General features: G+C 36.9%; 1 protein-coding gene across 2 annotated transcripts; it reads right to left on the bottom strand.

The window, feature by feature from the left end:
- Window positions 1-1033: 1033 nt before the first annotated feature.
- tbrg1 (transforming growth factor beta regulator 1) lies at window positions 1034-24971 on the bottom strand. 2 transcript variants are annotated; one of them, XM_051870619.1, is made up of 15 exons: window positions 24809-24971; window positions 24545-24690; window positions 19001-19058; window positions 18844-18926; window positions 18721-18757; window positions 18409-18471; window positions 16611-16823; window positions 13777-13847; window positions 8582-8814; window positions 8351-8490; window positions 5822-5968; window positions 5516-5613; window positions 3107-3217; window positions 2758-2921; window positions 1034-2250 (listed from the first exon to the last, which is right to left on the bottom strand). In XM_051870619.1, the coding sequence occupies exons 2-15, from the start codon at window positions 24658-24660 to the stop codon at window positions 2165-2167; spliced, it is 1620 nt and encodes a 539-aa protein (XP_051726579.1). In that variant the 5' UTR covers window positions 24661-24690; window positions 24809-24971; the 3' UTR covers window positions 1034-2164. The 2 variants fall into 2 exon arrangements, with proteins under 2 accessions (XP_051726579.1, XP_051726580.1); XM_051870620.1 differs by lacking the exon at window positions 18409-18471 and having other exon boundaries at window positions 24809-24926.
- Between the last annotated feature and the right edge of the window lie 316 nt (window positions 24972-25287).

Here is a 25287-nt window from a genome sequence, read left to right as displayed (position 1 = left end):
TAAACAAATTAGTTACTGTTAAGAGTATTTAGAACTTTTTTTCTTTTTGAGTTCACAGCACTGACATATTTCAAGTAAGCTGAACTGTTTCATTGTTTTGAGTTGTATGAACTCATTTCTTTTAATTTAGACGAACTTAAGTTTAACTGAAACTGGGCTGGGATTTCTATTTCCCAGCATGCTTTGCCCATGGCACTCGAAAGGGAGAATAAATGCTAATATTAAGTGTTATATAATGTTTTTTGTGTGCAAGATTAATGGTAAGGGAGATTCAGTAGTGATTAATGTTTTGTTATGCTAATTTAGAAGAGTTCCAGTTGATGTAGATGTTTGGAGAGTTACCATCATGGTGACGAGCGGTGCATGAGAGCAGGTAAGTTACATGTTTTAAGTTGCTGTACTCATTCAGTAAGTGTTATACCATGATATTAACATGTTAGTACATTAGCAAGTTGGCATTTTCTGAATTAATTTGTGACATTTAAAAACATTTATGCTGAGATAACCTGATCATTTTAAGTTAAACGTATGAATTAGTGTACTCAAATATTTCAAGTTAAGAACAAAAGAAAAATGTGAGCACAAAATAAAAATCTTACTTAAACTTTGAGTTTCTTAACCTAAAAAAAAAAAAAAAAAAAAAAAACTCATTCACATTTTTTGAGTTGACAACTTATTAGGGTTTACAGTGAAGTAAATAATGATTTGCAAGAACTCAAAACAAAAATCTTTTTTTTGTTAATTGCTATCAAAATGTATGAGTTAGCTAACTCAGTACTTCAAATTGGGAGCAATTAACATGCATGAGTACTTTGTTTTCCCATTTATCGACTGACAGCTCTCCTGTCCCCATGTTGAGAGAAATCGTGAGTAAGTTCAGAGGCGTTGCGTGTGAACATGATGGTTATTGTAGTTCTCGACTAAATGCACAAAAACAGATTCAGTATTCCTCAAAATGAATAAAAACAGTGAAATGCAAACTCAGAATATTACACAAACATTCAATAATTAAATGTAAATAATACAAATATACTTTATGTATTTAATCTCACTTTATTAACCAATGTCTTTCCTGCTGATCTTCAATGATCCAATTCAACCATACTAAGCAAAAATGACTTTAAAAATGCAATAGCTAAAAGCGTGCAGCTGTAGTTACGGTCAGTGAGGCATCTGTATTTCACAGATCTACAGTGACATTTGGTGGTTGTCTGAGGTATTTCAACCTCCAAAGGCTTTAACATCACAGTTCCCCTCACATTCCCACAAGATAACCAACCACATGTCTGTCAGGGCATGAAACTTCAATAGTTTAAAATGTTCTGAAGTCTCATATTTACCACATAATGACATAATGGGTATAATGTCCAAAGATTTCTTTATGGAAAAGCAGAGAACCGTTATCAAGGTAGTCTTCTCATCAAAACACATGGAATGACGCACATAATGAAAGATGAAAGCCTGAAGGGTTTTGCTTATTGTGTTGTGTGGTTTCTAAAGGAGCTGTTGAGCTCTACAAAACTGGAAAAACAAGTTGATATTTTAAACTATAAAGGCATGTTCACACCGTGGATGATAACTGTAACAAAGATATAGTCTTAAAAATCATCATAACTAATGATAATTGCACAGAGGACCGGTATCGTTGGAATCACTTTCAAAGTATTTTTTCCAAAAGTTGAACGATAAAAACTTTGACAGCCAATCAGAATCCATCCAGCTCAAGCACTTAAAGCAGCAGACAACAAAACTGCACGTTTATAATAACCAGAATGATATCATGCTTTGGTGTTGACGCTAATATATGTTATAGTTATTCTTGGTGTGAACAGTCTTTAAGGTTTGATTTAATCTGTTTTATCTTAAATATTTCACAGTAAAGACTATGATCGTCACACTTCCGTAACACGCATTAAGAGTGCAAATAATAACAACAGACATGACAAGGACTTTTTTTATCATGTAAAAAATAGTCTGAAACAGTAACTGAATACTGTGACATGCAGAGATGCATCCATCATTATTTTTTCATAATGCAGATTTGAGTGCCACATGACGAATAATATGAAAGGCGTATCCATAATTTAGTACTTCAGTAAACAGGACCCATCTGGATATGAAGTTATCATCAATTTGAAACCGAACCTCAGGTGTTTGAATAAGCTCAAGTGTTGGAGAGAGACGTCACAGTGGTCTGCAGCGCTGCCGAGCTCAGAAGATGAGATGAGATGTTAGGCTGTAGGGGTCGCACTGTCAAACAAAACACACTTCATTTATTTCCTTCATAAAAATCAATCATTTTAATTATTATGGCTACAACCTGGGGTTTAAAAGAGGAGTAATATTACTGATTTAAAGGTGCACTATTTTATCAATATTTTTTTCCTGCAAAATCCATGCAGTTTTGTTCTGTGAACGCTAGAGGGCCACAGTTACATAGAGTACCTTTAACTGCACTGACACTGATGGATGAGAACATTTGAACTGACTTGAGCAGGATAATGACTGAATGAACTTTGCAACATTAAGTTATTGAACTGAATTATTGAAGCTGAATAACACTAATGTCTTCTGTAGAGATGCTTTACAAGCTTAAATTGATGAATTTTACAAGTTTTTCAGTTCCTTTTTATTAATGTGAAGCTGCTTTAAAATGATCTGTATTGTATAATGAGCTATATAAATAAATGTGTCTTGACTTGACAACCAGCAATAACATAATTATGCATAAATTATTCGTTGTGGTAGTTGTCTGACCTGTGCTGCTGTGTTCTGCCGTAAGGTTCTGATTGGTCAGGCTCTCCTCACAGCTTTGCACTCGCTGAAATGACTCAAAGTTCACGGATGCATCATCTTCTGAAAGGCCATGTGCCACCTGTCCATCACCGGGCCGACATACCTCAAAACGAATCCACTGATAACTGAGGAAGGGAGGCAAAAAGATAATTAATATTTTGCACAGTGGCCACTATTATGTCATTAATAAATTCATATTTTTAGTTACCTAAAATGTTTTATTGTGGCTTCTTAGACATTTCAAAGCTTGCAGTAAAACTAATCTGATCACATTATTTTGGTGTGTAGAATAAAAATGCATGTTACGCACTTGCTGCACTTGCGAGCACCAGGACAGCTCTGGATCAGGTTCTGAATGGTGGGGTGAGAGAAACCAAAAAAGTCTGCTCCAGACGGGACAATGTTGATCAAGGGTTTGACACTAGATAAAAGAAAAAAAAAAAAAAAAAGAGCCAGTTATAGGGTGAATCAAACACATGTCTGGGTCACAAGGGTGGAAAAACCTTTTTAAATTTTTTTAATGTTTTTATTAATTTTACTACATTTTCTACATGTATTACCATTCAAATTTGGGATCAGTACGAATTTTTTTTTTTAAATGTTTTTGAAAGAAGTCTCTTCTGCTCACCTGCTTTTTTATTTTTTATTTAATCAAAAATACAGTAAAAACAGTAATATTGTAAATTATTATTAAAATTTAAAATAACTGTTTTCTATTGTAATATATTTTAAAATGTAATTTATTCCTGTGATCAGAGCTGAATTTTCAGCATCATTACTCCAGCCTTCAGTGTCACATGATCCTTCAGAAATCATTCTAATATGATGATTTACTGCTCAGAAAAAAAATCTCATCACTAATGTTAAAAACAGTTGTGCTGCTTAATATTTTCATGGAAACCTTGATACATTGTTTTCGGGATTCGTTGATGAACAAAGTTTAAAAGAACAGCATTTATCAGAAATAGAAATGTCTTTCCTGTCACTTTTGATCAATTTAATGCACCCTTGCTGAATAATTGTTGGTACCCTTGATAAATATGATCAAAGATGACTGTAAAATGCAGATTTATTTTATCCTTTTGATCTTTAATTCATAAAATTAGCAAAAATCTAATCTTTCATTGAAGGAAAAGAATTGAAAGTGGGGGAAAAAAAAAAAAAACAAAACAAAAAAAACCACATTATGAAAAATGTTTTTCTCCAAAACACGTTGGCCACAATTATTGGCACCCCTAGAATTTTTTATGAGTAAAATATCTCTGAAGTATATTCCCATTCATATTTACATTTTTTTTTTTTTGGCACACCAGGGTGATCATGAACATGAAATTGTCCAGCCATGACTTTCTACTCCACAGGAGTATAAACATGAGGAAACACAAAAGCCAAATTCCCTTAATCATTCATCATAATGAGAAAAACCAAAGAATATAGTTCTGATGTGCAGCAAAAGATGGTTGAGATTCACAAAATAGAAAGTGACTGTAAGAAAATAGCTGAAGCATTGAAAATCTCCATTTCCACCATCAGGGCAATAAATAATAAGTTCCAATCAACTAAAGATGTTACAAATCTGTGTGGAAGAGGACGTGTGTCTAAATCATCATAATGTGCGGGGAAAGTTTGAGTGGCCAAACACTCTCCAAGGATCACAGCTGGAGAATTGGAAAATAAATCTAAAAGTTCTAAAAGCACCTACATCCCCAAATTTGTTCGGGAGGGTTTCAAGAAAAATCCTCTGCTCTCATCCAGAAACAATCTCCAGCATATTCAGTTGTCAGACGAGACTGGAACTTCAAATGGGACCGGCTTCTATGGTCAGATGAAACTAAAGAGCTTTTTGGCAGCAAACCCACCAGATGGATTTGGTGCACACATGGGTTAGAAATTTCCCATGTCCGCTGTTAATGGTGTGGGCCTATTTTTCTGCTGGAGGTCCTGGACATATTGTTCAGATACATGACATCATGGATTCTATCAAATACCAACAGATAAAAAAAAATAAAAAAAATAAAAACCTGACCGCTTCTGCTAGAAATCCAATAAAGGGCCATGGTTGGATCTTCCATCAGGACAATGATCCAAAACAAACATCAAAACCAACACAAAAATGTGTCACTGAGCACAAAAATGAAGCTTCTGCCATGGCCATCCCAGTCCCCTGACCTGATCCCTAAAGAAAATGAGTGGAGTGAACTGAAGAGAAGAAGCACCGACATGAGGCTGGAACCTGAAGGATCTGGAGAGATATTGCATGAAGGAATGGGTCTCTGATCTCTTGTCAGGTGTTCTCCAAACTCATCAGGCATTATAGGTGAAGACTCAGAGCTGTGATCTTGACAAAAATTATTGAATAAAAGGGTGCCAATAATTGTGGCCAACATGTTTTGGAGAAATTTCATAATGTGATTTTCCCCCCACTTTCAATTCTTTTTATGAACTAAAGATCAAAAGGATAAACAATGCAGATTTATTTTTACAGTCTTCTTCAGGGTACCAACAATTTTGTCCACGTCTGTATTTTACAATTTAATTATTTTTTTTGCATTACAGTAAAGAGGATGTTGGGAGACAAAGTGCTTTAACGTGATGAAAACATGGAAGATTTATACTAATAAATGCTGGTTTGCAATATGCAGACTAATTTAACTCCATTCAGTAATGAGCTATACATAAAATTGAAAACCACATCCTGAGAAATCCTTCAAGACCTCACCTGCGGGCAGCAATGGCTTTGAGCAGGTTTGCATGACAGGCGAGGGCAGATGTGGCCACTATCGCATTCTGTGGGTCATCCTCCGGTGCGATCTCAAACTAAATATTACAAGAATGTTCAGTTCATATGGTCAACTTCTGCAGTAAACGTTTACAGACAACTTCATAACCAGGGTTATTTCACCACCTTTACAGAAGTACAAGCACTGAAGCATTTAAAAGGAATATAGCATTTAAAAGCATATATTCCATTTAAAATCATCAGTGCTTGTATATACATCAACATCAGGTGCGCTTAAGTGAGCACCTGTGGTCCTTGGCCACCATCTTTGATTTGGCAGGTGTAGAGACACTTCTGATCAGGATTCTTCATGCTGGCGAAAACTCTGGTGCTGCAGAACCCCACAGGATAGATAGCAGTGTCGTCATGAAACAGAGCCCTGTCTGTGATGATCTACGATAAAAACACAAACATATGAGCTTCAGGAAGAAAATATTTCACTCCTACTTCTCACTGTCAAGAAAACAACTTTATGACCTTTTTAAATCACACATGTCAAACCGTCCTGCAGAATGTAGCTCCAAAACACCTGAAGAGAAGTTTTTAATAATCCTGAAGACCTTGATTAACTGTTAGTTCGTTCACGGAACGCCACGCCATTATTACCATAATTACAAGATTTCAACTTGTAAAGAGCGTTCATGTTCTTGTAGAGCTCGTAATTACAACTTGTAAGCTGGGAATTTTCTGAGAGCTCCTACTTGTACCACTTGACCACTGAAAATTCATTTAGGTGTTGAGAGTGTTGCCATAGAAAAGCATAATTCAGAGCCCAAGGACGTGAACAGCTTCGATTAGAACGTCACGTGTCGAAATTAAAACACTGCATGAATGTAGCTAGCATAATGATAAGGGAATGATACGAGGTTGATAAGGGAAGGAGTAGGCGGGAAACAGCAAACGTTCAACGTAACTTTAATAATAAAATAAACAAGCAACAAACCGCTCAGAGCGATCGGTGTATGACATCAAAGTACTGCAAGAGTGATTCGAAAGCATACAGAGCTTTATTTCTGGTAATTACGCCATGGCGTTGAACGCCGCACCAGGCCTGGTTCTCTCTCTTTTATCCTTCCAGAGCTCCTCCGTGGGACTCGAGACTGGTGTTAAAAAAAAAAAGATGTTGCTGCTTAAGCATAAAACATCTGCAAAGTTACGACTCTCAAAGTTCAATGCAAAGGGAGATATTTTCTTTTACAGAATTCTCTGTTTAAGGACTACAACAAACGGCTGGTAGCTGGAGCTTCTTCCTGGATTAGTGACATCGGCAACCCTAAAATTTAAATAAACCCTGCCCCCAAGAACACGTAACAAAGGGGGTGAGGCCATGTTGGGCTGCTTTAGAGAAGAGGAAGAGTTGTTGTAGTAGAGTGTTGTTGGCATGCCGTCATTTTACACCGGACTGCTTCACAAACGAGGGTCAATTCAACGCTGGATTTGCACAAAAGATTAACATGACTACATGACTCCACAGCAACTACATAAATTTATCAGCCATTCAGAAACATCCAGTTTCATTCTAAAAGTTGTAACTTCTTCCTGAGTCTCTCCATCAGTGTCGACTCCGGTTTGAACAATGTAAGCTGGAACACCGTTACTGACAATCCTCATTTTGGCTGCGTGAGATTCTCCAGCTTTGTTGTTGTTGAGCAACCGAAGCGTGAGCTGTTAAAGCTCCGCCCTCTTCTGGAAAGTGGGCCGGGAGCAGCAGCTCATTTGCATTTGTAACACGGCAACAATTGTCAGTATAACACTATGTTATATTACTCTGAATAGGTATAGGGCTAGGTTCGACTCTTGGGAGGATAAAAATGAAATTTGGGCCAAATGGTATGAAGCAGGTAACAGCCAGCACATTTATTGCACATATAAACAGAAAAAAAATAATAATAATAGAAGAAACAAGTTAATACTTTGCTGTATCGTCCCAACACAACACTGCTGGAATCGGAAAAATTCGATATTTAGTCCAGGTTGTGCATAACAGGTCCGAGAAAGAAGAAAATAAAGAAGTAAAGAAAAGAAAATGTCCAAAAGTCCTCCTGGTTCCTTTGCAAGTTGGTGAGTGGTATAAAACGAATGTATGTATAAGGCCTTCTTTTCCCTACTACCCGGGTAGTGTGTGTAAAGTGACAGCTTAGCTGTAATTGGAAAGAATCCCTCGATGAAGACAGGTTCGAGTTGAACGTCAACAGTAAGGCCTTCACAGAATCACAGGGTCTGGCTCGCCATAGCTCACATAAGCTCACAGTTGATCAGGTCACAGGATGGAATCAGGCAACAAAAAAAACAGTCAGAGTTCGCAGAAATAACTTCTCAATCAACATCAATGTGAATTCGATTTCCTTTTGAAACCCATGAACATACTCGTGCGTACCAGCTACGATCAGTCTCCTTCTCCTAATCTTTACATCTCTATTAACCAGATCATACAGTGGCCCCTACAGGAAAACTACAGTACTGCACTGAACTTGTATAACACTGCGTAAAACTCTAGGGGGTTATACATTTAAAGGGACACACACAAACAACAGTGTGTTTCTGCTCACACCCAAATAGGGACAAATTTGACGTAATAAATGATCTGTGGGGTATTTTGAGCTGAAACTTCACAGACATATTCTGGGGACACCAGAGACTTACATTACATCTTGTAAAAGGGGCGTTATAGGTCCCCTTTTATTAGAGTTGGAGCTAAATTCTGCAGAAATTGCCCTTCAAGAACTGAGTTTGACGCCTCTGTTATATCACATTAGAACTGGATGATCGTCTAACCTCTCCTAGGCTGTAAACGGTCAGTCCACCGAGCACGATGGGAAAGAGCGGCCTCCCGGAAGAGTCCAGCGAGATGGGCTGCACGAGCTTGCGCACTCCTCCCTCTGCTACCTTCCTCTTCTTACAAATCTTCTTCATGACTGAAAGTTAAGCAAACAAATGCTAACTATTAAATTTGCTCAAAATACAGACACCTATATAGTAGAAAACACTGTGGTGAGAAACACTCACGTTCTTCCCTGCCGTTCTCTCTTCCTCTCTCTTTTCGTTCTTTTTTGGGTTTCTTCAAAAGGCTGTCTTCAGATGCTGAGAGTCCAGCGGTCTGGCTGTGGCTGCCAGGTAGAGCAACGCCACCTGGTGTGCTGGAGCTCAAAGTGACGGGCGTGTGTGTGCTGCAGCTAGGAGTCGGGACGGCCTCTCCTTCAGCCAGAGACTGATATTGCAACAGAGACTTCAGCAGGAATCTGGAGAAACAGGATGAGATTACGTGGACTACATATACACACAGTCATGTGAAAAAGTTAGGACACCCTATTGAATTCCATGATTTTCCGTATCAGGACATAAAAAAAAATCATCTGGTCTTTAGCAGGTCTTAAAATTTGGAAAATAAAAACCTCAGATGAACAACAACACATGACATATTACACCGTATCATTATTTATTTAACTAAAATAAAGCCAATGGGTGACAATCTAAGACCACCTTATGATTCAACTGCTTACTTTTGACAGCAACAACATGAAGTAATCATTTTCTGTATGATTTCATCAGTCTCTTACATCATTCTGGACGAATTTTGGCCCATTGTTCGTCACAACGTTGCTCCAGTTTATTGAGGTTTGTAGGCATTTGTTTATGCACAGCTCTCGCCACAGCATTTCAGTTGGGATGTGGTCTGGACTTCAATTCCGGCCAAGCTTTAGCTTTCAGACAAATGGCCTCACATTTGACTCTAAAACACTTTGAGACTGCTCTGTATAACTATGACTGTGAGATGCCCAGCATCTGTGGTTACAAAAAATAAGCACAAAACCATCATATGAGGTTCTGATATGCTGTGTTTCGTTTTCACCAAACTTGGCACCGTGCATTATGGCCACATATCACTTTGGTCACATCTGTTTAAAGGACTTTGTTCCAGAAGTCTTGTGGTTAGTTCAGAAGCAACTTTGCAAACCTAAGCCGTGCTGTCACTTTCTTTTTAGAGACAAGAGGCTTTCTTCTGGCAAACCTTCAAAAAAAAGCCATACGTGACCTGTCTTTTTCTTATTGTACTGTCATGAACTTTATCATTTGACATGTTAACTGAGGCCTGTAGAGTCTGAGGTGTAGTTCTGCGGTTGTCTGCAATTTCTCTGAGCATTACATGGTAAGATCTTGTGGTGAATTTGCTGGGACGTCCACTCCCGGGAAGATTGGCAACTGTCTTAAATGTCTTCCACTCGTGAATAACCTTCCTCACTGTAGAATAATCGACTTCAAATTGTTTGGAAATGGCCGTATAACCCTTCCAAGACTGATGACAGCAAGATCATTGCTGATGTCTTTCCTCCTTGGCATTGTGTTAACACACACCTGAAGGCTCCAGACCAGCAAACTGCCAAAACTTCTGCTTTTATAGAGGTGCTCACACTTGCTGATGATCAATTAATCAAAGACATTTAATTAGCAGTGCCTGACTGCTACTTACCATCTTAATTCCTATGTTAACAATAAGGGTATCCTTAGTTTGTCACACATGGCTTTTGCATTTTAGCCTATTTTTTGTTAAAGAGTTTGGAAAAAAATATGTATCAGACAAAACTGGACTGTTATTATCAGTACACCTAATTTTTAAAATAATGAATAAGTAATCTGAATTTTCATTTTCAATCAAGAATATTGTAGGGATTGTGGACGAACCAGACAAATGAATCCTTCAGATGATTCTTTCAAACATAATTCCAGAGACCCAAATCTACATTGCAGGCCCCAAGCGACTCCAGTGAGTCCATCATCAGCCCCCTGCGAAGTACTTTTATGGCACCCATGCTTCTTGACTGAGGGAAAAGGGGCAAACTTTAAGCCATTTGTAGAAACCAAATGGTCAAAAAGACAACACAATTTAAGCCACCAGAAGATAAAGAGTCTTTGATCACCAGATCAAAAGAGACAGAGAGACAATGCAGGCCTATGAGTGACACGGTTTAAACTTCACAGAAAAACACACAAAGACACAAATAAACTGTATCAAATTGTTCCAAACAATTTGAAACAGACTTATCAAACATCTTTCAACTGCAATCTTTCACTTGGCTTGCTTAGTTGGGGACACTTGACATTTGATATTCAACAGTGCTTTGATGTGCCTGCATTGACACTATTCTTTAAGAGCTGCTGTGCAGCCAAATAATGTACCAGTTATCAATGTAAAGCTGCTTTGACACAATCTACATTGTAAAAAGCGCTATATAAATAAAGGTGACTTGACTTGAATACATTTTATATCATGTCTGCACATGCTAGAGGTCGACCGATATATCGGTTGGCCGATATTTGTCTTTTTTTAATATATCGGCAGATATCCGTGTTTAGTAGCGCCGATTTAAAGCCAGGCACGTCCACGGGCAGCCCTGTTATATTGGTGTGGTGGAATGTGCTGCTGCCGCATGTGAATTGAAACTTTTGGAAGATTCAACAACAGTACTGGGAGATAAAGGTAGCCTAAGGCTTAAATTCTGATATTTCAAAGTCCTATGGCCATATATTTACTATATATTACGAGTAAACTATGAAGTGTTGCTTCACTTAGTGAAAGAAACAACGGATAGCATAGAACCGTCGGGAACTGGCATAATGCTACAGCTGGTTGAAGGTTCGCTTACTTGTAGTTAACTTTAAGGACCGTAGTCCAAAACTACCAGCAGCTTGCTTGCTAACATATAAGCCCCAATGTTATAAGTTCTGTTTTATTTTTCCTGTATCGGAGTCGGAGAATTTCACTCTGTGCTTGGGGTGAAGAAGGCGGCAGCTCTCACAAACACTGCAGCGTGATTGAGGGCTACGTTACTCCAACAAATATTGTCAATATTAAGAGGATTTGGCATTTCCAATTAACGTAAGCCTGTTACATTCTTCTAGTCTATTATTATTACTATTAGGTAAGCTACTTTTATTATTAAATTAATATTATAATAAATTTGCCCCGCAATAATTTCACAGCGCATCACCGCAACTGACTTGCTGCGAGGATAATAAAAGATTAGGCTATCAGCTCCTCTTTGAAAATGTTTTAAACATTTTTTAGGTCTATTATACAATGAATTAGACCTATAATTAAAATTATTAACAGTCTATAATATTTCCTAACACTGCAGTCATAAATAAAAATTAAGAGCAGCTTTAGGCTACTTCAAGCACCAACTTAAAAAAAAAAACAAAAAAAAAAAAAACAAGCTGTTTAACACGAAATACTATTCTTCTCATTTGTTTCACTATATGTACGGGCAACAAGAGAAATAATGGAATAAATTAAGACAGTTATATACCGTTATCAGCATATTATGTTGAAATTCGTCTCTGAGAGAAAATGCTCCGTTAATGCAGCGTCAGACAGCTCCGTCACTTTTACTTTCACTTTGAATACCGACCGAGGTTAAGCTTTTACCGGCATAACTTTTCCGCAAAGTTTGCATGTTGCTTCTTGTGTGATATCCATTGGCTCCCCTTCTTGGTTGAACCCCCGCGGATTTGTGCTACGCCACTGCGCAGAAGTGTATGACATTTGTTTGGAAGCATGGTTTATCGCACAGTTATTATCCTCATTAAACCTGTCTAACGTTAACCGTCAAGAATGTCAGAAATCACTAAGAGTTTAGCACTGTCCTTGCATACAAGGCTGTGCAACATGACAAAGTTTTTAATTGATTTTTATTTATAAAGTTGTATTTATTTTATTTAAATGTATATTTAAGTTTACATTTATGTTCCAACTTGAAAAATTCAGCGTGATAAATGCTCTAAAACTTTTATGTAAATCAAGTCAGTGTTCAATAAATGATGTTAAGTTTAGAAATGTTGTGCATCCACTAATTATTAGTGTGACTTTTTAGCATGCAAATGAAGGGGAAAACTTCAAGATATCGGCCCTAAAAATCGGCAGCACATATCGGCCATCGGCTGACCCTGACCTCTAAACATCGGCATCGGTTATAAAAAAACCCCAATATCGGTCGATCTCTAGCACATGCTACATGTGAGCAGTTATGTTTTAGAACACCCACAACTCATGTAACTGTATAACTATTGAATGGTTGGATGAAAGTATTTCTTGTTTGATATGTATTTAAATCTCTATTTTCCATTCAAATCATTGCTTGAATGAAATCTGTAAAATATATTCCATTTAATAGAAATCGTGTGTAAACGGTACTCTCTGCCGAAGCCGGCAATTCAAGAGACCCGGGGTAACACTCAGTTTAGGATTGGTGAGGAGAAAAAGCCACCTTTGAAGCAAGATGATACCTGATTGGTCAGAACTCCTCAAAGAGGTGGGACAAACACCTAAGTTTAAATCACATCACTAAGACAATAGAAGACTAAGACCATAGTAACTAATCCTTGAACAAAGAAGAATATGGCTTAAGACAAAGGACAGACAAGCAGCTCATTCAAGCCATCCAACTTTTACTCACATTCCTTTTCTTTTACTTTAACTTCCCTTTCTTTTTATGTCGAGAGTCTCATGTTCGAAGTTAAGTTTCGCCACAAAGTTCAGCCAGCCAACGACTCTTTTGCTGACTCAACTTCAAACTTCAGCTGCGAGAGACTCCATTGGATGACCAACACAAAGGACCTGCAACAAACCAACTAATCCCGTATCTCAAGCCAAGGACGCCAAAAAGGGGATCCCCATTCAAAGACGACAAGCAAGTACCTCCAGATTCTAAAGCTGAACTGGTGCATTAAATTACTGTGATTCATGGTTCGTTCAGGTCAGGTCTTATGAAATGCTTATTTTGCTAGAAATGCTCATTTCATTATCTCTCTTAAAACTCTTTCTCTTTCCTTTCTTTCTGCAACGTGTATGAATGTTTGTGTGTGTGTGCATGTTTGTGTTAGATTAGTTTGTGCTAGAATAATCAATAAAGTCTCCTGTAGATTTTTAAAAGAAAGTGTCTTGTGTTATGTGCTCGTAAATTTAATTTCTTAAACTGCCGATCTTAAAGTTACCGTGCTACTAAATAGTGTTTTCACAATAGTTGGATATTCATATCCACTACAAGAGCTTATTACAGCCCGAGCAAATGAATGCTGGATGATTCAGGTGCTCGGTCGTAAACTAAGTGACTCTTTATAATTCCCTATAAACTAATTCATAATTTCATTTGAGCTGATTTGTTCCTACAATATTTTGTAATGACAAGAATTAAGTGTGGACGTACCTCCTTTCTTCTTTTGCCCGGACAAACTTCTCTTCCAGGTGTGCAATCTCATCATATAGCGCTGCGTTTTCCTGGGAGTCAAAGAGCACAGACTCAAGCATGGTTACCATAATAATGTGCAAACTATGCAATTACATATTAAAGCTGTGTTCCCACTGTCGCTATTGGGTGTTCCCACTACTGGTTGTCTGGTAAAGTTTATGAATGACATTCACGAATGTTACTCCATGTTGTAGACACCAAATCAGTTTTCTTGTTGCTAAAACTGTTTTTTAAGGAAAAAGACTAAATATAAATGGAATCAGTACATAAAAGATGATGGAAAAACAATGAGTGATCTTTGCCATTGGGGCCATTTATTCCGATTTATTTAAAGGGGGGGTCTAATGCTATTTCATGCATTCTGACTTATTTACACTGTTAAAGGAACACTCCACTTTTTTTGAAAATAGGCTCATTTTCCAACTCCCCTAGAGTTAAACAGTTGAGTTTTACCGTTTTCAAATCCATTCAGCCGATCTCCGGGTCTGGCGGTACCACTTTTAGCATAGCTTAGCATAGTTCATTGAATATGATTAGACCGTTAGCATCTCGCTCAAAAATGACCAAAGAGTTTCAATATTTTTCCTATTGAAAACTTGACTCTTCTGTAGTTACATCGTGTACTAAGACCGACGGAAAATGAAAAGTTGCGATTTTCTAGGCCGATATGGCTAGGAACTATACTCTCATTCCGGCGTAATAATCAAGGAACTTTGCTGCCGTACCATGGGTGTAGCAGGCTCAATGATATTACCACCGCAGGTGGTGAGTAAAACTGCTTCAAATGTATTATATATATATATATATATATATATATATATATATATATAGGGGGGGAAAAAAAAGATAGACAAGATAGAAAAACAAATGTAATTTATTAAATAAAGTAATAATAATAATAATAATAATAATCATCTTTTAAATAATCCAAAATAAACATTTAAGTAACTAGATAGAAGAGTGAGGAGAGTATCAAGATGTGTATAGATTGCAATATGTGATAATAATAATAATGGTAATAATAATGGTTAAAAATTAACAATGTATATTATGATCATATATTTATAAACTAATGTATTGACAATATCATTATATACATATATAGACATAATATATCACATATAATATATATATATATATATATATATATATATATATATATATATATATATATATATATATATATATATATATAGATTCATATTTCCGTTTCTTTCTTTCCATTCGTTCCAATATTTTATAATTCTGCCAGAAAAAAAAAAAAAAAAAAAAAACTAATTTTTTCTAATGTGATGTATTCTATAAGGGTATTGATCCAATGGTTAATATGTAAACAATTTTTAGATTTCCAATTTATTAGAATTATTTTCTTGGCGATAGAGAAATAAGAAGAGTATTTTTATATTTGGTTGGGAGGTTATCGATTTCTGTACTATTGCCAAGTAAACAGAGTGATGGAGATAGAGGGATTCTACAGCCCAAAATAGTAGAGAGTTTCTTAGTGACAGATATCCAAAATGAATGAACAGGTTGACAGGACCATGTGGCATGAAAGTAGTCATCTGTGCTTCCCGTTGTGCACTGTGAGCAAATATCATTGTCCCTCAGACCCATGTTAAACAGTTTTCTTTCAGTGATATGTGTCCTGTTAAGAATCTTGTATTGTATGAGTTGGAGTTCAAATGTCTGTTTTGTTGGCAATAGGCGCTTAAGTGCATATAATGTAAACAACACAATCGTACAGTTAATCAAAAGTTTTCCGGGGATAACGCGATGGTGTATTGTGAGTATTTAAATTCATGTTTAGCTGACCATCGATAGCTTCACTACACAAAAGCTGCGAGTGCTTGTCACTCTTTAGCTTTGCCCACGGCATGCCTCCAGGAGCTCGGCTGTTTTTAGAAAGACCAGGTACAGTGTATCTGTCTTTTATAAATCTGATAAAACAAAAGACTTTTCGGAGATATGATGGATGCTATACTACTCTATAGGTACTCAAGATTAACATGAGATTGGCCGAAACTGTGTTATGTACCCTTTAATGATTTATTCATTCCGATTGTTTGTCACTCCCATAAGTCGTTCTTCATTTGCATAACATTAAATATATCTAAACTTTGTTGTGTCACTGGACACGCCTATATCCTGTCGCTCATTTCGCCGGAAATCACTGCGTTTCCACTGAAATTACCAAGAACAATTTGTCCTAGGAACTTTTTTCCCAGGAAATTTTTTTCCCCCGGAACATTTTTCCCCCCATACCTATAGCTAGCTGTGTTTCCATAGCGGTCTAAAGCACCGTGATATTAGTCAGGTGACGTAGGACTGCGTGCGACTTTTCAGTTCTTGCTGGATTTTGTCGACCGCATACAAGCTTTGAAAAGCCTGAACCTCATCATCAGTCCATCGGTCGTGTTTTTTAAACTCCACTGTTGATTCAAACAGCAAACAACTCTTACTAAACACACCACAACAAACAGACTTTAAAAAAACGATGGTTGAAATAAAATGCTGCGTGGAGTCAACCAATCAAAATGCTGCATGAACTCAACCAATCAGCATGTTCAGCGCCCAAGTCCCACCCCCGAAAGTTCCGGAACTTTGAAAAAGTAGTACCTCTTGAGCAGGGACTTTCTGAGGGGGAATTTTTTACCCGGAACTTCATTTAGACTCTGGTTCCTGTGGTCCAAACACACAGAGTACCACTCTAAAGTCCCTAGTTCCTGGGGAAAGTTCTGTGGTGGAAACGCGGCCTGTGTTAATGGTATAAAAACTAAAAAACTTGTACTCACAAATATCATGGCACGGGCAGCCTTGCGCAGACGGATGTACTTCAGACGGTACTTCTCATTCTGGTTCTTGCGGGGACCTTTCCTGACCTTCGGCCTGGACTCACTATGGCTTGTGGGGGAAGGCAGATGCCCCAGAGACGAGCCAGATCCTGAACTTGAGAAGGTTGACTGAGCAGAAAATGCCTGCAATGCATGCTGTCTCTCTTCATCAGTCTGCATATGTGAGTTACAAAAAAAAACAAAAAAAAAAAAAAAAAAAAACACCACAATCAGAGTTTAACAGATAAAAATACAGCAGAAAAAAGTTTATTACAGCTTCACATGGATTATGCCATGAAATTAATGGTAACTATTTAAAGGTGAAGTGTGTCATCTCAGTATAATGAACATACAAGTAAGACGATTAGAGGTGGACTTCATAAAGAGCATAAACACAGTGACTCTGTTTGTTTTAGAGGTCCAATATGTCGGGCCAATAGACCTATTTTGTGCTTGCAAACAGCAATGATGTTTTTATGGGCGAAGCCTACAGGGCGGCAGAAAATGACAGTTCTGCAAATGCGAGTTTATATTTCACAGTTCTTAGAAAGAAAAACAGAATTGTGAGATATACTCGTTATTTTGTCTTTTTTAATCAGAATTGAATATGCAAATGATAAAGTCCGAACTGGGAGATATAAACATGCAAATGCAAGAAAAAAAAAAGTCAGAATTGTGAGATAAAAATGTTATAGGCTATGCTTAAAAGTTATCTATGTAAAATGTTACAGGTTTAAATATTCATGCTGTAACTGCTATGAACTGCATATGTGAATATAAGGTAGACTTAATGTTTACATCAAATTCCTGCTTTAATAGTAGACTAATCATTGCAGGTTTCATCAGTCCAGTCTGTGATTTGCAACATTAACTTCTCTGTTTAGCCTCAAAGGGCATCTTCAATGACGGTATTCTATAAAAATGAAGAATATAGCTGTGTCCGAAATCGTGTACTGTTGAGTTGGTACTACATTTGAATTTAAATTTGCTTCACGACCATTAGAAAAGTATGTTCTATATAGTACAAATGCATGTAGTATGAATGAATTCGGACGAACTACATCAGCCATGTTGTTACTGTCACATGACCTAGCAGCGTCAGTTACGTCCCTTTAACTCCATTCACAAATCGTCTCCCATGGCCTCATGGGATATTAAAGTGTCCATCGTATGCGCACTTCAGAATCTCGTCGGAAGTAGTAAGTCATCCGGGTACTTTTCACTTACTGTTTTTCGAATACGATGAATTCGGACACACTACTCTGTTCACATGCTGTTTTTTGCGTACTATATAGTAGAGAAGTATTCAATTTCAGGCGCAGCTTATATTTTTTACATTCCGATTCTGACATCTGATTTCTCTCTTATTCTGTGGATTTTGCCCATTTTCCTCCACTTGTTACCGCTATTTTTCTGCCACCACTATGCGCACGCAGCTGCAAGTGACGTAACTGTGATGTCTGCTCCAAATTGGCAAACCGGTAGGATTTCAAAAAACACACTTCACCTTTAAAGTTGACCACACAAAATATAATTTGAGATCATCAAATATGTGGTTGTTCGATGCGGACTCCAAACAACATATAAAAATAAGAAAACAATGACTGGACAGTTGCCTAAAAAGCAGCACAAAAAAATAACTAACAACAACAAAACAATGCGTCCTAAGCACAGGCATTTGTGTCCTAATGAAAACTATTTCTAATTTAAAATTAGTGTAAAACACTGACAGCTAACTGACATGTGCTCATCGACTTACCAACAGGGCAAAAACTCCATTTCTGCTCTCAATCCTCTTGAAGCGTCTGCTCCCTTTCTGTGTCTGTAACACAGCGTGAAACTAAAGCAAACGCTGCAGGCTGACTTTTCATGTAGACGCTCTGTGACAGACTGCTCTGACTTTACCCTTTTTTCCTAAATCAGTCATTCTAAAACTTAAATCAATGTAAAAACAAAACACACATACAAATGAAATCATGCACTAAATTAAACACATTGCTGGTACTGAATGGAAAACAAAGTAAATATGGTACACGACTGACAGTGTCATAAATAATGCTGTGCCACTCACCTCTCGATACATGACCGCCTCGAGGCTCGACTTTGCACTGTGAACAGGGTAAAAGAAACAGCGTTTATCATGACATTTGTGCATGACGTTACAAATATATAAACCTAAGGAGCATTTCTGTACTTTGACTGCACCAGTCCACGATCAATGATCCGCTGCTTGATCTCCTTGATGTGCATGGGCCGCCCAGCCTCTTCCAGAACAATCTTAAAAATCACAAAAGTCATTGATTTGATCACGACACTTATGTGAAATAGCACGGTTTAAGAGAGATCTTCACCTGAGCAGCATCAAGCCATGTGAGGTTCGGTTTGTCTGCAACCTCACTGGGGGTTTCACTGAAAAAGAGGAAAGGCAAGGCAAGTTTATTTATATAGCACATTTCATACACAATGGTAATTCAAAGTGCTTTACATGAAAAGGAAACAAACACATAAGAATAAAAATGGAATGCATAGGAAATAAAAGTAACAAAGCAGAGAATACCCCTATCTGAAGAGTTTTTAATTCAAATTCATTTTTGAATTTGTCTCTTCCCCATGATTGTTGTTGTCTGCGGTTATTTCGGCGCCTAAATAATCATCTCCATAGTTCTTGCAATGTGGTATTTGTAGGTCATAATAATGCAGTAATCTAATTAAATATTATTTATAGTACTGAACAAAATAATATCGCTTCATACTAGAGATACACCAATATTTATCGGCCATTTTTTGATCACTTTACAAACATTCGGCATATCGACTACTGCATGAAAAACCGATGGTTTATTAATTAACTGTGTGAAGGCACAATCTAATATATGCTGTGCTACTGTCTGTGTTTTAATGTTAATAATAAAATAATTAAAAAAAAGAAAAAAATATTATATGTATAGGGCTCTATGATTTCTGCGACACAGAAGATGTGGATGGAAAGTTTTGATGAATAAATAAAAAAATAAGTCAGTACATTTAAATCAACTCGCGATATAGACTAGTGTCTGTGAATGTTAAGCCACAAAAAGACTATTTAAATATGAATCTTGCATGTTCTGTGTCTCTGTGTGAATGAATGGCGCTGACGCGCGGTTTTATTTACCTCACATACACACACTGAAGTATGCGTGACACTCGTGGTGTTTTTCAGCCTCTGTCGCCTCACTATATGAGGACATGAATGCATGAACTTCATCTCCAGAGTCACTTCGTGAGCATTTTACCATTTCATTTGAGAAAATCTATCGATCATAAACAGAAACTCAAAGGTCCTCACGGCAACCCGTCAAAATAAAAGTTCAGTTTAACTTGAAGTAATTGTGACAGAAATATATTTCTGTTGTAAAGTAGAATTTAGCTACATCTCAATTCCATAATAATAATAATATATGGATTTAATTTATACGGTAAAGAATATGCGGTGTTATTTTACATTTTTTTTTACTTTATTTCTGTACCTGAAAACTGTTAAACCTACCTAAAAGCACTGTTTATTTAATATGTATCTTTGTTCTGTTGTATTTATGTTGGCCTGCTGAATGTTAAATGGATCCAATCCATGTTAGAAATTATTTGATGATGCAGCAGCAATAAACTAGCTAGTATAACTTAATGCATGTTTTTTTTTTTGCTGATTTAAAACATGATCAAAACACTATCTATTTTAATGACAAAAATAAGGGAGCAAGTGACCAGGGTTTCTACAGGTTTCATCAAATCTAATTTAATGCATTTTAATGCCAATTTTTAAAATTTTTAATGCCATATATATACGTCGCTAAATGTCAATAGATGACGTCATACGGCAATTAGAATATTTATTATGTCATTATGTTGCATTCGCATTGTGCCAAGTGTCAGCACTTTACATTTGTTTGCTTCTCTGCTGCTACCTCTTTGTGCTCACATAATGTATTTTAATACAGCCAAATTCCCAATAAAATTGTTTCATCTATATATTTTTCTGTTTTGTTGTCAAACAATATGAAATGGTGACTGAAATGCGGCCCATTAAGACTACATACAGGGCTCGACATTAAGATTTGTCATGTGCTTGAATTTATTTATTTTAAATTCTTAAATTTGTTCAATAAATTCAATTAGAATAAGACACTAAGGGCTGTTACCAATCAAATTAAATCATTTAAAATAAAAAAATTAAAAATTACAACTGCATTAAATAATGGGATAGTTTTAAATATTTTTTTAAAATTCAAATAAGAAATGTGGGGGGAAAACGATACTTTTAAAAATGAAACTAAACCACCAGTAGGTGGCGGCAAGTAACCATCTTAATAAGTGAGTCATTGAGTCATTCATTCAAACGATTCATTCCAATGGCTTCATTCAAGAATGAGGCAGTTGTTTATGAATGAGTCACTGCCTGCGTCTCAGTGTGCATTCTATCCATCCTAAATAGTATGTGACATTAGTAATACTCAATACTATTTAGGGAGGATAGGGTGGATAGTATGCATATTGGGATGCAGGGATTGAATCTTTGACTCAACTGATTCGTTCAAAACGCAAGCAACCTTGTAACCGTCAGTCCATTATACAGCCTATTATTATTCACTATCGATCGCCACCTACACTAATCAAATCTGTCATTCTTGCGTTTTGGTGATTCCCAAGTTTTTGGAGTTTTTTTTTTTTAAATTGACGATTTAATCAGGCTCCTTGTCCGACCGGCAAGTAAAATTCTCTTTCACTTGCCCCCTCAAAAAATCCACTTATCCCGGACTAATGAATAAGCGTTAGTGTCGAGCCCTGACATGTTATAATCCTGATTTGTAATCGAGACGTTGTCTGACAAAATCACCATACACATAAGATAAAGACATTTGCTGTGATTGTGGCTATATGTACATGTAAAATGATCACTCAGGTTAGAAGCAATAGTATCTATTTTATTTGTTCTCTGACAGAGCGCACATCCTCAACTGAATGCGCTGCTCCTCTCGCTATTGAACAGCAGACGCAGAGAGAGGTGCGCCTGCGGCAGGAAAGCAAGATCTCGAGCAGCATTACCGGGGGTCTCGGAAGCTAGATAAGGTTTCAACAAGTCGCTATATTTGTCCCAATGCACTTTCTTGGAAAAAAGTCGCTAAGTTGGCAACACTGATGCAGCCTTCCGTCTCCAGGGGCCTGTACCATGAAGCCGGATTAGCTGGCTAGCCAGTTAAGTTTCAGATTAGTTTGTGCCAATCCTGGGTTTTAGGTACCATGAAAGTGACTTGGCTTTTAGCGGTGTTCATCGCCATAGTAATTTACGCTCCACAGCAGGTTATGTTCTGGGTAAGAGATCTCAAACCAAAATTGGACCAATCAGATGTGAGCAAAGTGACACTGACACATCCAATGCAATAAAGTCCCTTCCCCAGTTTCTCTTCCTCCAAATTAAAGGTCACTAAATAGTAAAAACAAATATTTAACGATGAAATTGTCTTGCTTTAATGATTTATAGAATTATTTTATGATTTATATATGATTTAAATAATTATTATATGATCTATATTATTAATCCATTTCACACAAGCAATTTTAGTTTAACAGTTATTATTAAGCATTTATTTTAAATAAATATTAATATATACAGATCATATGTAAGCTGTAGAATCAACAGATAACTCTTTAAAAATGACTACATAACCTTACATGTTTGAGTCTCTATTGTTGTATATAATAAACTATATAAACACTTGACAATTTTCACTTGCTCTGATAGAGCAAGATAATTTCTTTTATTGGTCCTTTTTCATGGACAAGTTTCTTCTTTAGTGTAAATGCGTTTAAATTCTTCATTTTCTTCAGCAAAAGAGTTTTGAATCGCAATGACTCTCTCGCGAGAAGTAAATCAGTTTCTTTCTGTTGCAAGGCATGTGATTGGCTGTTTGCCACTGATTTCATGCATTCATGTGCACTTGAAACTAATCCTATAACCCTGAGTTTGTTCAACTACCATCATGGTACAGGCCCCAGGTCCAAGCCGGTAAACCGCTATCTGGTAGTACTATTTTTCTTCAAAAAAAATCTAAAAAATTTAATGCCTGTAGGAATAAAATGTAATGCTTTTTAATGCCATTTAAGGCCTTAATTTTCACAAAATCCATTTAATGACTTTTAATGCTTTTTAATGCCCCGCGGATATCCTGGTGACAAATATCGGTATCGGCCAATAATTGTTTGTTAAAATTGGTATCGGCCCCAAAAAAATCCTATCAGTGCATCCCTACTTCATACTAAAACCAGTGAAATGAACAGCCCTTATGATAAAAGTGTGCTTAATTGTATTCAGTGTGCACTTGTATGGCCTGTTGCATGAATCTAGCTGAACTCAGAGTAAGATTAGAGTTGACAAAACCATACAAATCAAACCTGGGGCCTGTACCATGATGGTAGTTGAACAAACTCAGGGTTATAGAATTAGTTTTGAGTTGACAAAACCAAACCACTCCAATCCGGCTTTGTTGGTACCATGATGCTGATCATCAGCTTTCTCTGTCAACTCAGGCTTTGATCCTGAGTTTGTGGAGCGCGTGCACATGAATGCGTGACATCAGTGGTGAACAGCCAATCACATGCTTTGCAACAGAGAGAAACTCTGATTCACTTCTCGCGAGAGAGCCAGCGTGATTTAAAACTCTTTTGCTGAAGGTTAAGAGATTGAAGAAAATGAAGAATTTAAATGCATTTACACTAAAGAAAATACTTGTCCATGAAAGAGGAAAAATAAAAGAAATGATCTTGCTCTATCAGTGCAAGTGAAACTTGTGAAGTTAGTTTATATAGTTGCTTGATAATATAGCAATAGAGACTCAAACATGTATTAAAGAGTTATCTATTTATTCTACAGCTTATTTATATTACATATGATCTGTATATATTAATATTCATTTAAACTAAATGCTTAATAATAACTGTTAAACTAAAATTGCTTCTGTGTAATGGATTAATAATAATATAGATCATATAATTATATAAATCATAAAATAATTCTAATTATCATTAAAACAATTTCATCTTTAAATATTTGTTTTTACTATATAGTGACCTTTAATTTGGAGGAAGTGAAACTGGGGGCGTGACTTTATTGCGTTGGATGTGTCAGTATCACTTTGCTCACATCTGATTGGTCCAATTTTGGTTTGAGATCTCTTATCCAGAACATAACCTGCCCCGGAGCAGGTTAGCTGTGGAGCGTAAGTTACTATGGTGATTAACACCGCTAAAAGCCAAGTCACTTTCATGGTACCTAAAACCCAGGATTGGCGCAAACTAATCTGAAACTTACCTGGCTAGCCAGTGAATCCGCCTTCATGGTACAGGCCCCTGGTTTAGATTTAGTTCAGCGGGATCACAACGTTCTCTGTCAACTGAAAATAGTGCCCAAAAATGCTGTCTAGGTGGGCATCTCTTTTTTGGTCATGGTAAATTTTCACCTTAAAAAAAGTACAGTGCTAATAGTATCATATGGTAATACAACTGAATGGTGGCACAAAATGTGCCATGGTATTTAGGTCTACTGATCTAAAAAAAATAAGAACATTTATCCACAGATATCATAGTACTACCATGTTTTTGGACATGTACTTCACTAGTGCCATATATATATATATTTTTTTTACAAAAATACTATGGTATACTACCATCACTGCACCATGGTACAGTACAGTACTCATGTGACTTCAAACCACATCATGGTACCTCGTCCTAAACATGACTGCAGCAAGGGCTTTTTGGTTATTTTTCTGCAATAATATAAAACAGTTGTGTGGCTCGCTTCATTGCGCAAATGGAGGGGAAGTTTGTTTAAATAAATCATTGGACCCTCCACCCAAACTTACGAGTCAAGACTCTCAGCGGCTCCAGTCAGGCTGCTCATGCTGTCCAGCGCTGGGAACAGAGAATAACTGCCCTGCCCATCCGCCTCCATCTCTGACTCAAAGTTCAGTGAATCCATTTCTGCCCGGTCAGAGATTTACAGCGATATCTGGAACAAAATAACACACATCATTACCTGTGCTAATAATGCTAGGCTAACGACAAAACACACAATCCAGCTGTGCAGAAATACAGGTCGATGTAAGTTCATCTGCGATCTCACTCACTCATGAGTGTGTACTCATGCTGTGCAGGGAAGGAAAATGCTTCTGGTCTTCAATTTGCTGAAATACTTGATTTAGCATTTGTTTTCAGAGCTCATGAGAACCACTGATGAATTAATCGTTCATGTTTCCGGGGGGCACATTTAAGGAGCACACATCACATCAGCTTCAGTGCCATCTACTGGATATTTTATGATTTAGCATGTATTGTAAGAAGTATGTGATTGATAAAACATTTGCTAATTTTATTAGGTTAACTCACAACATTTTTTTTACATGGATGGTACAATGACTGGTAGGCCTACAGTGTTTTCATAAGGTCTGGGTATTGACATAAATTTTACGATTCAATTCATTTGGATATATTATACAGTGCACAGCATAAATGACTACACCCCATCTGAAATTTAACAACTTCAGCAATTACTCTTAGAAGACGTGTTAGGTTTCTTTAAAGATATAATGTTCCACCAAGTCTGCTT

This window comes from Ctenopharyngodon idella, chromosome 18 (genome assembly GCF_019924925.1).
Source record: "Ctenopharyngodon idella isolate HZGC_01 chromosome 18, HZGC01, whole genome shotgun sequence".
In the NCBI taxonomy this organism is placed as follows: Eukaryota; Metazoa; Chordata; class Actinopteri; order Cypriniformes; family Xenocyprididae; genus Ctenopharyngodon; species Ctenopharyngodon idella.
Note: the sequence above shows the minus strand (reverse complement) of the source record. Positions and strands in the feature narration are given on the sequence as shown.

What these genes read in the sequence shown, in the direction of transcription:
- tbrg1 (XM_051870619.1), bottom strand. Translation starts at nt 24,660, where the DNA reads ATGGATTCACTGAACTTTGAGTCAGAGATGGAGGCGGATGGGCAGGGC. An exon ending in GCCGCTGAGAGTCTTGACTC is followed by an intron (nt 19,059 to 24,544) that starts GTAAGTTTGGGT and finishes CCTCTTTTTCAG; the next exon opens with TGAAACCCCCAGTGAGGTTG. An exon ending in CCGTTTACAGCCTAGGAGAG is followed by an intron (nt 5,969 to 8,350) that starts GTTAGACGATCA and finishes TTTTTATCGTAG; the next exon opens with ATCATCACAGACAGGGCTCT.